The 16,330-nt window shown below is 34.0% G+C and overlaps 1 protein-coding gene across 1 annotated transcript; it reads right to left on the reverse strand.

The window, feature by feature from the left end:
- Nucleotides 1-396: 396 nt before the first annotated feature.
- LOC108213592 (uncharacterized) lies at nt 397-1,909 on the reverse strand. Its single transcript, XM_017385401.2, has 6 exons — nt 1,644-1,909; nt 1,452-1,553; nt 1,299-1,340; nt 1,071-1,215; nt 883-984; nt 397-769 (listed from the first exon to the last, which is right to left on the reverse strand). Exons 1-6 carry the CDS (start codon nt 1,854-1,856, stop codon nt 681-683), a joined length of 693 nt encoding a protein of 230 aa, XP_017240890.1. The 5' UTR covers nt 1,857-1,909; the 3' UTR covers nt 397-680.
- Nucleotides 1,910-16,330: the final 14,421 nt, after the last annotated feature.

The raw sequence follows: 16,330 nt of genomic DNA on the forward strand, positions 1-16,330 counted from the left end.
AACACATTTCCAGCTACTTCATTTGACCATATTAATGCAGTTCTGTTTAAGAGTACTCCTGTAAACAGAAGTGCATATAATATCTGTATTTTATTCAATTTAAAATATTTTTTGAGTGAATCTTATAACTTACAATTATTCAAAATACATTGTTAAAAGTTTAAATAGATTTTACTATAAAAGAAATCTGAAAGTATTATAAATAAATTACACATATAAAAATGTGATCCAATCGATTTAAGAAAGAATTACACATCTGAAATATATTTAGTTGAGAAAGAACAATTATACTTGTACAGTAACTCTTTTACTTGCAAATTTTAACCAATATGTAGACAATAGACAAAGATAAAATCTTCAAGAATTTTTTTTTTATTAATTATACGTTAAATCTAATTTTAAGAAATAAATGTCATTTCATAGTTCTCGAAATCATAAAAAAAATACTAATCCTCCTTTTTATTTGAATTATGAAACAGTATTTTACCATTTTTATGGTACAAACGGTGTTGGTCTAGTCTCAGTGAGTACAACAATACAAGCCTGAAGGGGGAGAGCAGAAAGCAAAAGCTACAAAGTCCAGTGTGATAGAAAGCAGTATCTTGTGTTTGGTACGCAGTATCTTGTGTTTGGTACTTGATGCATCAGATAATCAGATAACATCCTCATTGTTGACAGAGCTACATAAGTGAGCGGATCGCTTTAGGAGCTGCAAATGAGGCTTGAACCTTGTCCAGGAAACTGTTCATTACCTTCAGACCTTTTTCATCTACAACCAAACAGGACCTCCTTGTATTATTTTCAAAACTTGTGCTGATGACATTAAAGTGAACAAGATCAATGAAAGGGTGGTCTGCTTCGTGCCAGGGTATAAAAGCTTACCGAGTTTTGGTATCTCATGACCCCCGGAGTGGAAAATAACAAAAGGATCAAGAAATGAATCCAATAGTTCAATTGCATTCAACCTTGTGAAATCGGTCTCACCTAATAATGTTTTAGAAAACAAAGAAAAAATTGAGATTATGACACGACTGTGTATCGATGAGATTAATTAAGGATTTGATGAATACCGAAGCAGTGGAGTGAGGGAATCTGAATTATAGAAGAAAATGCATTTTCGGCTAGCTTTGGAGCTTCACCCCCTATACATTCTAATTTACTTCCGGACATCACCATTACAAATTTTAAATCTTCCACTTTGGTCAGAGCAACACCCTGCCATGCACCAAATATACACGATGCTATGAATGTCTTATTACATGTTCCGCAAAACAGGTTGAAAGTGAGAAGTAATTTACCTGGGCTTGCATTCCTGGTAAGGCAGCCGCTACACAAGCTCCCTTGATGTAAATAAATCAACAAAAAAAAGGATTCGTGTCATGTAACAAATTATCAAGACAGTTGCTACGACTGTCTAGTAAAGTAGTTGTTTCATAGTTAAGAAAAAGTACCATGGACATGCCGAGAACCCCGTCAAATGGGCCAAGCTTTACCATAGTTTCCTCAATGTATGCGATGGACTCATTGAGCATGATGTTCATTTTGGTTACATCCTGACATTTATTGGCATGTAGAAGCATCATATTACAATTTAGGTTAAACTGATAAAATGTGAACTTATTAGTACAAGTTAACTAATGTACTTGACCGTTAAACCAGGTAAAAGCCGGAAAATCTTCATCTTCGACACGAAAAGGAGCATCTATGAACACAAGGTCCATTCTTTCCAATACATTTGAAGGCCATACTTCAAGCCCTTCTTTCAGGATCGCAGCGCTACTGTGAGTACCGTGAAGGCAGAGGATTTTCGATTTCTTCATCCTAGATATCAGACTGGATCTGGTTCGGTTCACCATTTGCAGTTCTGCGTTGATCAAATTTAGTGGGAAAGAGCTCTTGTACTCTATTCGCTGTTGTTTTTGAAATGGCCCACACATATCCACCTACCTCAACTAACTTTGTTGTACGATAATAAAATGTCAGTATTTTTATTTTGGGTCCACGTCCTAGCATATGTATGCTGGGACCTGTTAAAAAACATACAGGTTCCTAGTCGTTGGATTAATATCCAGCGATCAGAATTAAAACAAAATTTTGATATATCTCGGGTTTTTTAACGTTGGATAGGATATTCATCTAACGATTAGAAACCTTTATGTGTTTTTTAACACGTACATATGCTAGGGAACCTAGACCCTTATATCTAATGCTTACTCCCATCTAATTATATATATATCTAATGATGAAGCGGATATTTTTTTCTATAGTATTGCTAATGATCCATCGATGATTGCTTCGCTTAAGCTTGTTCATATCGATGCAACTGCATATTATGCTGCTTTCACAGTTGATTTTAGTGAATTATGGGAGGTTGACCTCTGGTTCGAGTCGAGAGGGACAGGATTGAGTAACGATATTGATTTGTTTTTTTAGGTTTTGTCGGTTCTTTTCGGCTATTTTGTGATTTGATTTTAGAAGTTTTATTTACTGCTTTTAACTGATTTTTTTATTTGATTTTAATTGATATTAATAGTGACCTTGTAGGGCACTTATTTTTCAACTTTTGCAACGACGGGCAGTTTATTATGTAATTAAATTTAATTTTCAACAGTTTCAAAATTGTATTTGTAATTGCGGTTACTAGCCGTTGCTGATATGGTTGTAAATGAAATCTTCATATTGTTTTAAGTTTTATTTGAAAGATTTTTTTTTACAAATTCTTTTAAAAAATTATAGTATTTCTGCAAAAAAATTGTGTATTTGTTAACAATCCCCTTAAATTAAAAAGGATTAAATATCTAGTTATGATTTTAGTTACATTTTGACATGTATAAAACGCATGTATTTAAATAATTTTATTATATTTTCATATTTTTGATTTTGTATTAAAATCTGATAATAGACGTATCAGTAAACATCAAATCAAAACATGTAAAAGCAGGAAAATTTTAATTATCTTTCGAAAAAAGAGCATCAATGAACACAAGGTCCAAGTTTTCTGGTACATCTGAAGGCCATTCCTCCTTTAAGGCGCGCACCCTCTCACCACTGTGAAGACAAATAATTTTGGATTTCCTGAGATGATTTTGTTTACATAATATTCCCTAATTTTAAAAAAAATATTCATAATTTAATAATAATTATAAAATAAAAAAAGGACTAGATTAGGATATACAGTATAAATTGATTAAGGAAATGAGCTTTTATTATGGGTCTAGACTAATAATAAATATTTATTAAGCTTATAATTAGATTTTTGAAAATATTGTGTTCACCTTTACCCTTTTTTACGGTGTTTTTCTTGAGTTAAACTTTTTATCAAATTCTTTATTTTTCTTTACCCATTATCCCTTCTTTTCCATCTTTGTTATTAAATTCGCAGGATTTTCCCCACCCAAAATGATCTATCCTCCGATATTCACCTTAAATTCAATTTGTCAAAATTCAATGATTTGTTATATCTGGAAAAGCTCTTTTGGTTTTCGGGTTTTATATCAAATGAGGCAATCATTTTGTCCAAAAATCTCATTCACGCCATCCATTAAAACATCATATCATTTATACCACTAAATTGAGTGTGTGTGTGTCTATATACATACATACATACATACATACATACATACATATATACATACACACACACACACATACATACATACATACATACATACATACATACATATATACATATACATATAAGTTCAGTGGAGACTGCAAATTCTTGGAGACTTGGAGTCCTCCATCCTGACCCTTAATCAGGTTTTAATCCAACGGTTATTATAAATTTGTGTTATAAATTTAAAAACTCTGTGTGTCCGTATCTATACAGGAAGGTATATGTATTTCATCTATATCAATGATAACGGCCAGCAGTTACCGGAGGTGCTCCATTTCCGGATGGTGTTGTCTCCGTTAATATCATCTCCAATAATCATTGTATCCCCGAGTTGTTCACCTTTTCTTACGGTCGTTGTTCTGCTGTCTAGTGTTGGCTGGTTTCTCAACTTTTTTCTTTTTAAAATTTTATCTTGTGGTTGATCTGCAGTCTGCAGATGGTTATTGGAGGCATACATCTAGGTATGGCTATGATGTTTAGTTTTTGTTATATGCAAAATTATGAAGATTAACTAAATGGGCCAGGCCCACAGAAGAAGACCTATTTGGACCAGGAGAATCAAGATCAACACGACTTCGAAGTGACCCTGTCAAAAGATAGGGCGCGCCCTATCTTCTGGGCGCGCCCACTTGCCGAGGATAGTTTGGTCAACAGTAATTTAGAAGGGCAGAAGGAGATGCTTCTTGTTTAGGGGGACGCCCTTAAGCATAAGTAGATCCTACTGTTAAAATAACGAAGGCCCTACCTTGTAGTCTGAGGGGTTGTCCTCCTTGGGAGGTAGAGGGTAAAGAGAAGACACACCCTGAAGGGTCCTATCTCTGTAGTCTGGCGGGTTGTCCCTGTCGGGGAGTAGGATAGTGCCCATGCATTTGGGGTAAGCTCTAGAGCTAGGCCTCATCGTATTGGGCCCCTTTCAGGAGGAAGATTCTAGAAGGGGAGGCCCAGCCCACATGGGTGTCTTAGGAGAAAGAACTACGTGCCGGCTTGATCCCCTATAAATAGGGGTACGTAGGCATATTGTAGGCATCGATCATTATTGAGAGCTATTCCAGTTAGCAATCTTGAACCCTTTGCTTACAATTGCAGCCGCCTCCATAACAAACAACCAACCACTTCCTACATTCTCGCCAACAAGAATCTTGATCCACGCCGCGAACCTCATCTTTGTTAACCTACCAGTTTTCTCCGTTAACAAATTGGCGCTAGAAGGAGGGGCTAGTTCAAGATTTTCCATCAAGGAGAAAGATGTCGAACCACGGCGAGACAAGGCCCGGCGGAAACCAGCAACCCGATCCTAAATCCAGAGGAGACAACGTCGGAAAGACAAGCAACACCGGACGGACGGACGACACCACGGTCGGGGACACCCCCCAGGAACAGGCAATTGTGATAACAGATGGAGACAACGTCAGTCTACGACGGCCGATCGCCTAGTCGCCTCCAATCATGATGAGTAACGATGAATTATTTGAGAAGTCCATTCAGAGGAGAAGACGACGGGCTCGAAGGAGAAGACCGTTATGAAGGAGAAGACGGGTTCGATGAAGAAGTATGTTCAGAGGAGAAGACGGTTGTTTGTTATCGATATTGAACAAGGCAAGGTTGTGAGGGCGAAAGATGAAGGCAAGATCGGAGCGAAGGTTCAAGAGGCCAACACATGAGGGAAGCGCGATTTGTGGATCTGGAGACTTTCCAAAGGTTTCAGAAGGAAGCAAGTCCCACGGATGGCACAAGATATCGAGAAGCGCGCCTCCCCCTGACTGGGTGCGCCTCTAGGTAAATATCCTTCTTGATACTCGTAGGCGATATGTTGTGTTGGTTGTATCTCTTGCAGGGAGGAAGTATGTTAGGAGGTACACCTCCTTCTCACACGGCTTAGGCACAGACACGCTTCACTTCAATCTCAATGATGCTCAAATCAACCACACAACTCGACAACAGACATCGGCAATCTTCTCGCTCAATCATCAACTCATCATCAAATCTCTTTGCTCCATCAAATCTTGATCCGTCGTCGAATCTCCTTGCTCCATCAAATCTTGCCATGTCGTCGAATCTCCTTGCTCCGCCGCCAAGCAACCTCATAGCTACCGGGGGAATCCCATCTACAACGCTTGTCCAACCTAATGTCCAGAACATACCAGGGATCGGTGCTGTCAACATCAACACTCTCAGGAGAACCTTGACACACTTTGATGGAGGAAAGATGTCACCCCCAGTCAAGAACCAGTCTTTTTCGAAGTCATCAAGGCTCCTTCGCCCATCAAGAACACACATCAGATATCAAATTTTATGGCAACTCCGATGTTGTTGAGTATCTTGGCAGGTTCAATGTCAAGATGCAGAAGAGTTTCTTGGATACAAGTCTCAGAGTGGGAACAGACTTCTTGAAACATCTACAAGTCAACAACCCAAGTCCTTGGCTGACCTTTACGCCCCGGCCGAAGCGTACAAGAACGTGGAACAATCCTTGGCTGAAAGCGATAAGAATGAATCTCAAAGTCCTTCAAAGATCAAGATGAGGAGACGAGAACAATCTTTCAGCCTGGAGCATAGAAGCAGACGTCAAAATCCAAGCAGAGACAATACTACTTATAGAAGAAACTACACACCACCTCGGGACTATGATGGAAGATCTAATCATCAAACACCTTTGGCTGCGTCAATAGAACACATCTTTAAAGCCAATCGCAACAAAGGACTCTTCCGAAGACCAGCGCCATTGTTTTCTTGGTAGATGAGGGAAGTTCACATGTGACAATCACTCGGGGGGTAGTTCACTTGCTCTAATGATCCTGAGGCAATGGTTCCAGTCGAGGTTGAAGCAAGTTCTTTAAGGAGAGACAACTTCGAGCAGGAGGCAAATGGAGTTAATCAGAGGCTTCACCCCGATATGGTGGAAGAAGTCAGAAGAGAGTCACAAATCAGGAAGGCGGCATATCAACAGAGAACATCTCATTCTACAATAGCAAAGTGAAGGTCAAGTATTTGAAGACGGGGGACCTAGTGCTATGCACGATGATGCCAGGAATGAACTTGCCAGGTCATGGAGCGTCCGGTGTTAACTGGGAAGAACCCTATCGAACCAGATGCGAAATCTTTAGAGGGACACATCGCTTGGAGCATCTGGAGGGAAAAGCTCGTCTCGGAGGTATATACAACGGAGGATTATGAGGGAAGACCTACCACAGGCTCCAAGGACAGGTCAGAGATCCAGGACAAGTTTCGGGATACAGGCCGAAGACGCAAGACAAGTCCGAAGACACAGGTCGAAGACGTGAGGCAAGCCTGAGGATACAGATTGAAGACAGAAGACTCAGAACAAGTCTGAGGATGCAGGTCGAAGACTGAACATCCGAAACAAGACGCAGGATATAAGTTAAAGATCCAGGACCAGTACCAACATATAACTTGTTGACCTGAGCAGACAAGTTATCAGACCCAGGAGGAGTTATGAGTAAAATAATGGAGGCCTAAGGTAAGAATATCTTCGAGAGCGACCTTCATTTCATACTCGTCCTCAATCAAAATCAAAGCTTTCAAGTATGAGAGACGGACATGATAAAGGTCGGGAAAAACATATCTAGTTCAAGGCAGGCCTGATACCATGAAGAACGACCGTATGCGCTCAGGAAATACAAGTTGAGAGAACGCGTTAGTAGTTGGTAGAAGAAAGTGTTTTAAGGCCACACTTATCTTTGCATGGATGTTGTGTAAAAGAAAACATTTCACAAACAAGGGAAATAAGTGTTGTATTATCAAGAAGACAACACATAGCTCAGCAAAGGTGACAATGGTGTGGAAACGCCACAATATTATGGCATGATAACGGAGAGATGCTAGCAGGGCGCGCCTGGTTATATAATAATAAAAATAGATAAAATAAGAAGAAAATGTCCTCTGTAGTAACAAGCTCGTTTGACAAGCCAATGAAAGGTGGAAAGTGCGACTTTTCTGTAAAAAGAGGATGTATGGCGCGACGCAAAAGCAAGATGTTGAATGATTGAAAAAGGTCCAGAAGAATTTAATGTACATAAAGAAGGAAGCGAGATCCAGGCTTCAATTCTGAAGGTGCAACATAAAAATATAAAGGGCGCGCCAACTTATAAAGCAGGTCACACAAGATCATATATTTACAATATACATACTCGGTTGGTAAATGGAAGGAGAAACTGGGAGGTGGAATTTTGGTTGAAGTAACATACAAGCATTAATGGTGAAATGATATTATTCATATTACATGTGATATGTGGGGACCGCTATAATACATTTAATTGGATGGAAGAGTACGGGAGTTTACAAAGGAAACAAGGTAGTGCTACTATCTCAAATATTTTATAAGTTTAATGGTGGCCATGCAAGTTGGTGGGGCATGATGCATTTAATGAACACATGATGATGGCCATTATGTGGGGCCATATCACTACCACACAAATAAATTACAAGGAAGTTAAAGCTTGTATGATTCTGCCTGTCTATCTCATGGTACTCGAATAGCTAGAGCTCTTATGGAATTTCATCAGGAAAATATAATCAATTATCACGATCCTGTTGCTTCTCGTCATTATTATCGCCGCTATTGTCGTCCCCGATAAGTCAATATCAACTTTCTTCATAATTATTTGCTTTGGATCATTCTTTTATATACTTCTTATCGTCACTTCCTTGATCGAAAACGCCTAAGGCGCGCCTAGACCGGGAGTCAAGCTAATATAAGTGTTTATACGAAGACAAAGATGAAAAAATCAGCAGGCAGCATAACTACGTGCGATGGTGACATCAAATATTAAAAAGAGATAAACGAATAGGAGGTACGTTCGTCTCCTTCAACCTCGGCTTCCGCGGCCTCATCTTCATCAACTTGGTATCATATCCTTCATCCTCGGCTTCTGCGGCCTCATCATCAAGTGAACATCGTCTTCGCCTCCGTCAAGCTGAATCATCTTCATCTTCAAGCAACTTCTTCAACGTTGGCTTCAGAGGAATCTCTTTCATTCAACTTAGTTACACCATTCAGACTCGGCAATTATCCATCAGGAAAGTCCTAATAATCAACAACATATGGCGCGCCTAGTTAAGGAACGTCTACATCTTCGTCACCAACAAAGAACAACCAAGATAGGGCATCCAGGGGATGAAGGACATCAAGATCTCGTCAACATTTTCAATATCGCCAAGATCTGGGGGGTAGTTGTTATATGCAAAATTATGAAGATTAACTAAATGGGCCAGGCCCACAGAAGAAGACCTATTTGGACCAGGAGAATCAAGATCAACACGACTTCGAAGTGACCCTGTCAAAAGATAGGGCGCGCCCTATCTTCTGGGCGCGCCCACTTGCCGAGGATAGTTTGGTCAACAGTAATTTAGAAGGGCAGAAGGAGATGCTTCTTGTTTAGGGGGACGCCCTTAAGCATAAGTAGATCCTACTGTTAAAATAACGAAGGCCCTACCTTGTAGTCTGAGGGGTTGTCCTCCTTGGGAGGTAGAGGGTAAAGAGAAGACACACCCTGAAGGGTCCTATCTCTGTAGTCTGGCGGGTTGTCCCTGTCGGGGAGTAGGATAGTGCCCATGCATTTGGGGTAAGCTCTAGAGCCAGGCCTCAACGTATTGGGCCCCTTTCAGGAGGAAGATTCTAGAAGGGGAGGCCCAGCCCACATGGGTCTCTTAGGAGAAAGAACTACGTGCCGGCTTGATCCCCTATAAATAGGGGTACGTAGGCATATTGTAGGCATCGATCATTATTGAGAGCTATTCCAGTTAGCAATCTTGAACCCTTTGCTTACAATTGCAGTCGCCTCCATAACAAACAACCAACCACTTCCTACATTCTCGCCAACAAGAATCTTGATCCACGCCGCGAACCTCATCTTTGTTAACCTACCAGTTTTCTCCGTTAACAGTTTTTTATGTATGTAAATCCGATGGCTTGTTCCGTAGTGTTTTTAAGGGAACAAAGGCACACTGTGATTGTCTACTATTAAATTAGGGTCAGACAAAACATCAACCGGCCACCGATATATCAATATAAACTGACATGCAAGCAACATCACAGGAGGGTAATAGTAAAGTACATGATGGATTAGTGGTTTACTTGTTAATTTCCACCTGAATTTGATTGATAATCACCTGAACTCATCACTCAATTTAGCAACAATCGTTGAGTTGTATACGATTATCACAATGCTTCCGCTATAATCCTCAAGCGTTCTTCTCGATAGTGTTTATCCTCTCAAAATACCAGATTTGATTTGGGAGAGTGATTTTAGAGGAACAATTGAGAGATAATTGTCACTTGAATGAGTTTAATACGGGAATACGATTGTGCAGACATACGATTTGATCAGCGTTGTATACAGACATATTTATCCAGTAGTTTTAATTCAAAAACAAAATGACAGCTGTCGCTCAAATTTGCTGTCCAGTTCAGTTTTAATCTAATGGTCCTAAAATAGGTCTCCAAGTACTCTAAATAATTAGGACTCCAAAGAGCCCAATATATATAGTTAAGTTCTATGGAGTACACAAAAACATTGGAGTATTGGAGTACAAGTCATAATTTTTTAGTTTAATCAAAAATAATATTTTTGATTATTCAAATTTGTATATAATTTATCATTTATAAGTTGTCTTAATCATAATTATCAATTAATCAATAATATCTTTCAACTTTAACAAGTATTAAGATTCTTGTTCTGCTTATTAGTTATATTGCAGAACATGGTGCCTCTGATTTATAAAAGTAATTGTTCTACGTTTTGATTACAATGTTTATGTTGTAGAACATAATCTGCAGGTTGTAGAATGTTTACAAATATTGTAGAACAAAAAAAATTAAATTTAGATGACTAGATTATATTTTATCCAATTTTGTACTCCAATACTCCAATGTCTTTGTGTACTCCATAGAACTTAACTCTATATATATATATATATATATATATATATATATATATATATATATATATGGTAGCACTCCATAGCATATCCTCTTATATGGAGTTACGTAGCACACCATTATAAATATATACATAATATATATTCTATTATATTTTTTATGGAATATAATTACAAATTTTGATTATTAAACTGAAAACGATGTTATACAATTTTTTTATTCCAAAGATCATCTAAAATTATGCAATATCTCAACATGATTCTATAACATAATAATAATCATCCAGAATTATTCTGTTGTAGAATCAGTTTCGAAAATATACTTTTTTAATCAAATTTTAAGTGTTAAATTACTTGAAATAGATTTATTTTATAGAATTCTATATTAGGATCACGTTTTATATGTATTCTATAACAGAATTTACAATAAAATTGATGATTTATAGTGGCGCACTATGTAACTCCATATAAGAAGTCCCTCTTTGGAATGTTGGCATATATATATATATATATATATATATATATATATATATATATATATATATAGGGTCAAGTTACAGGGAGACGCACCTTATCAAGAGACTAGAGAGACTTAATATTAGCCGTTGATCATATCTGTACTCTTTGAACAGCTACAGGGGCACGCTAGTCAAAAAACAATTTTATACGCTGATATAAATTTCATGTATACGATCCATATACGTTTTTTTAAGGTAAGGTGTATATTCTTTTGATTTCGCGCTTCAATCATGGGATTCCCTAAATTTGGAAGCTTTGTAGGGCTTAATATATACTAGATACAACCCAAAATCAAGTCTGTAACTGCTGAGGAAAGTTGCAGAGGGTTCTAAATGTCAACATCAATTGAAGCTAACATGGGTTTGTTCTTGCTTTTGATCTCACTGAGTGACAATTTGTATACAGCTTCGTGCAGAACACTGTAAGGAACCTTAATTGTTTATGGTTTTTTTGATGTTCTTGTTCAGAGATGAGAACCGTGGGGAAGAGTTGCAGAATTTAGTAATGTCAGCGTCGATTGATCCTAACATTGTTGGCTCAAGGTTCGTTGTTACTCTTCATCTTTCTGAATCACATTTGTAGACGATTTCTTTAAAGAACAGTATAAAGAACAAATTGTTTGTATGAGTGAGAAGGCAATCCATCAAGGTTAAAGTGTTCTTGGCTGCTCTTGTTTCCTCACTACTGGCTCTCAAATCACTCGTTAAGATTCATGAATTTGTGGCTACCCAGTGCATCTTTTTAATGATATTAAAATTGGACAGTTGGGCATTAGAACTCATGTACAGGAATACGAACAGGAGCAATGCTCATTATCCTACGACCTCTTAGTTTTTTTTTTCTATTTTTGGTGTTCTGAGTGTTCTTAAGATATACAATTATTGTTGTCCAGTGTTCTTGAAATTCATGCGTGCTTGCAAATTTTTCATTATTTTGGATTCTTCATTGTGCTCCATTCCGTTTTTGGATGTGCAAAGATATTTAAGATCAATATTATTTATGAGTCATAATTTATTGACAATTAATGCAGATTTTATTATATAGTAATGGAAATTGTAACTACATATATCTATCCATATTTAACAAAATCTTTATGTTTTGACAATACCTGTTTATTTAAAGATCTCTAATTACAAAAGAATCTTTATATTTTTGCTAATAAATTTATTGCAATCTGTATATTTTTGGTAATGTGTTCATGCCCATGTAAACTACGTTTCAAATCCTTAAATATTTTGTAACTCATATACTTAGTTGTATTTAACGAGCTAATACTAAAATTCATGGGAGAAAAAACTAAACAACAAGATTCATAAGTTCCATTCTACTAAAATATATAATGTATGTAGATCACTTAAAAAAACTCAAAATAATTATAATAAATTTTGCTAGAATATAATAAAAAAAATTATATTAAAATTTTTAGAATACTTATTCGATTAAAAAGTTTATACTAAAATTTAGTTGTTACTTTGTAGAAATAAAAAGATATTATAAAAAGATATTTGTAACTCACAAAGGAATCGTCAAGGGAACACTTTTTAGAATTCTATATTGTCAGTGTTGTTCATTATAGTCATGATGTAGAACCTTTTTGCTCGTGATTCTTATAGAACATGCTTTTATCATATAAAACAACTATATATCATATACTTCCTACATCATATTTTTCCAAGTTTTGCAAACAGTGTATCCTTGGCATAGACCTCCGCCTGGTATTCTTAAAAACAATGTGAGAGATCATGGTGATGAAGCTATTCGTTTATCGGCAATTGGATGTGTTATGAGGCATACATCATGGCACTGATATTGTAGTTATTATGGAAAACATATGAAGATCAAATCTACACCCATCTATTGGTTCTGGGCCAACATGTGTTCTTCGACATGTTAAAAGATCGCCTAAATGTATGGTTGTAGATTGGGTTTTTTCAGGTTAATATTAAATTAGAGTTTCTGTTTTTTATAATGAAATTTGCATATATGTTTGTGATATTATTCCTTAGAATACAAATATTAATTGTTTATGCATCGACGATATGGAACACATAATAGAATCTTACCTAGAACATGATATTATATCATGTAGCTACCAAATATATTTCAATTTCCTGCATTTAAAATTGGAAAAGATTGTGTTATATGAAAATTTTAAAAGAACACATTTTCTTTTCCAAACTTGTTTTTGAATTTTCCGACTTTTTTTTGTCACTTGAATCTCCCGGTTTTGTTTTTCTCATTTCACATGTCTATAAGAAAAGTCTAATTGAATATTAATATTCAAATTTTTAAATATAAATTTAAACAACACTTTACAGAACCCCGTACAAAAAATATTTCAGCCAATATTAATATTTAAATTTTAAATATCAATATGTAGCTAAAAAAGTAGGAAAACTAAAAGAACAAAAAAAATCATAAAATATTACACTTAGACATATTATCTTAAAAAACATATTTATACAACACTTTGCGGAAAACTTGATACGTATAAATAAATATATGAATGTTTTCATGGAATCTCAAACTGAATCACATATAAATTTAAATAACACTTTAATGAACCCCGTACGAAAATATGTCGGCGAATAATAATATCTAATTTTTCAATATTTAAAATACACCTTAAAATATTTAAATATATTTATACAACATTTTGTGGAACACTTGTTACGCATTATTAAATATACAAGATATTTTCGTAAAATCTCAAACTAAAATATAAATAACAATTAAAATAATCCCGTACGAAAAATATATCAGTGAATATCAATATTTAGTTTTTAAATATTTAAAATATACCTTAATATATTTAAATTATTTATCATCCATAATTTTATTTAAATGTTAATATATTTCAAATATAGCTAAATTATTTCAAAAATATTTAAATATTATTTTAAAATAGTTATCTCACACATCAAAAAGATTATATTAATGTTTCTTTTTTATTATTTTTAATATAGTGAGTTTTTAAACTTTCTTAGTGAGTTCTTTAATTTAGTTAATTCTTACATAATAATAAAATATCATGAAATCATATTAATTTTTACAAGCTCTTTAAGGACAAATTCAACTTTTCAAATTAATAATCTACAAAAAATAATATCCAAAAAAAAAGATATAGTCTAAATGGGATCGTACATTTTGATTAATATCACGATCATTTTAATTTATTTATTTTATTATTATTATTATTATTATTATCTTTAAAATAATCTTTAATATGCTATTTATTATGTTTTTTAATATAGTGAGTTATTAAAGTTCTTTAGTGAGTTCTTTAATTTAGTTATTTCTTAAATTTTCATAATAATAAAATATCAGTGAAGTCATATTAATTTTACAATGTCTTTAAAATAAATTCAAGTCTTCAAATTAACAATTTATAAAATGTAATATCTAAAAAAGGATATAGTCTAAATGGGAGCCATGCAGTGGACAAGGCTGTAGGTACATTTTGGTTGATATCACGATCAATTTAAAGAATCTTTATTATTATCTTTAAAATAATTTATTATATGATCTTTAAAATAATTTTTATTATGATCTTTGTAATGATTTTTAATATAGTGCATTCTTAAAGTTTCTCAGTGAGCTCTTTAATTTAGTTATTCTTAAAATTTCATAATAATAAAATAGTGAAGTCATATTAATTTTACAACGTTTTTAAAAACAAATTCAAAATTTCAAATTAATAATCTACAAAAAGTAATATTCAAAAAAAAGATATAGTCTAATGAAAGCTACACATTACATAACGTTATAGGTACGTTTTGGTTGATATCACGATCATTTTAAAGAATCTTTATTATTATTTTTATTATGATCTTTAAAATACTCTTTAATATGATCTTTATTATGTTCTTTAATACAATGCTAAGATTCTATTAAAGGTTTACACAATTATTTCATTATATTAATTATTTATCAAAATATCAACTATTTACCTAAGTATTTCATCTTTTACTTTGAACTAAATATTAAATAGAATAATTTTTATAAAATATTATTTAAATCTATTACATTATAATTTTCAGGGAGTCATCATTAGAATTTAAAATTCGTAGTGATTTTTTGCATATAATTTTATATTTCAGTTTTATGTTCATCTACTTGATCATATAATATGTGTTTTAATATGTTCTTCTAATATTTACACAATATTAATATAATTTTCAATTATCAACAAATATTCTATAAATACTAATTATATATTTTTTGAGTTCTACTGAGTGATCCACTTAATTTTAGTATAATTTTTTAACTTGGTACGTGTTATAAAATTTAATATGTTACTTTGTCTATAATCTTCTATCAAAAATTATTGTAATATTTTTTTGAGTTCTACAAAGTAACAGCTAAATTTTAGTATAAACTTTTTAATCGAGTAAGTGTTCTAAAAATTTTAATATAATTTTTGAATTATATTCTAGCAAAATTTATTATAATTATTTTGAGTTCTTTGAGTGATCTACATGCATTATATATTTTAATAAAATGGAAGCTATGGATCTCGTTGTTTAGTTTTTTCTCCCATGAATTTTAAGATTAGCTCGTAAAATACAATTAAGCAGATGAGTTACAAAATATTTAAAGATTTGAATCGTAGTTTACATTGACATGAACACATCACCAAAAATATAAAGATTGCTATAAATTTATTACCAAAAATATAAAGATTCTTTTGTACTGAGAGAACTTTAAATCAAAATGTATTGCCATAACGTAAAGATTTTGTTAAATATGGATAGATATATGTACGTTACAATTTCCTTTACTACCTAATAACATCTACCTTAATCGTTAATTAATTATGACTCATAAATAATATTGATTGTATATATCTTTGCACATAAACTATATTACTCGAATATTTTAACATGTATAAGCGGAATACAATGAAGAATCCAAAACAGAACTGCACGTATAAAATTTTATTGTTGTTCTGATCATATTAATAAAATAGAATGTGCTCAACATGAAATATTTGTCATGTTTCTAACAACTAACATAAAAATCACAGATCCATTGCAGAGAGCTATATATTGTTATTGCAGTAGCCACCAACATCTGTCTTCAATATACCAGGGGACCATTGTAGAGTAAGTTGTATAAGATGATTAAGATCTTTCACAACAACAAAGCAAGAACATGCATACAAGCATAAAACATGTTAGAATTAATCGACGTTGACATCAGGATCTTCGGCAACTCTTCCCCACTGTTCTCATTCCCGAAGAAAAACATCAAAAAACCTAGAACATTTGAGGGTTCCTTACAGTGTTCTCTCTAAAG

This window comes from Daucus carota, chromosome 3, assembly GCF_001625215.2.
Source record: "Daucus carota subsp. sativus chromosome 3, DH1 v3.0, whole genome shotgun sequence".
NCBI classification, from domain to species: domain Eukaryota; kingdom Viridiplantae; phylum Streptophyta; class Magnoliopsida; order Apiales; family Apiaceae; genus Daucus; species Daucus carota.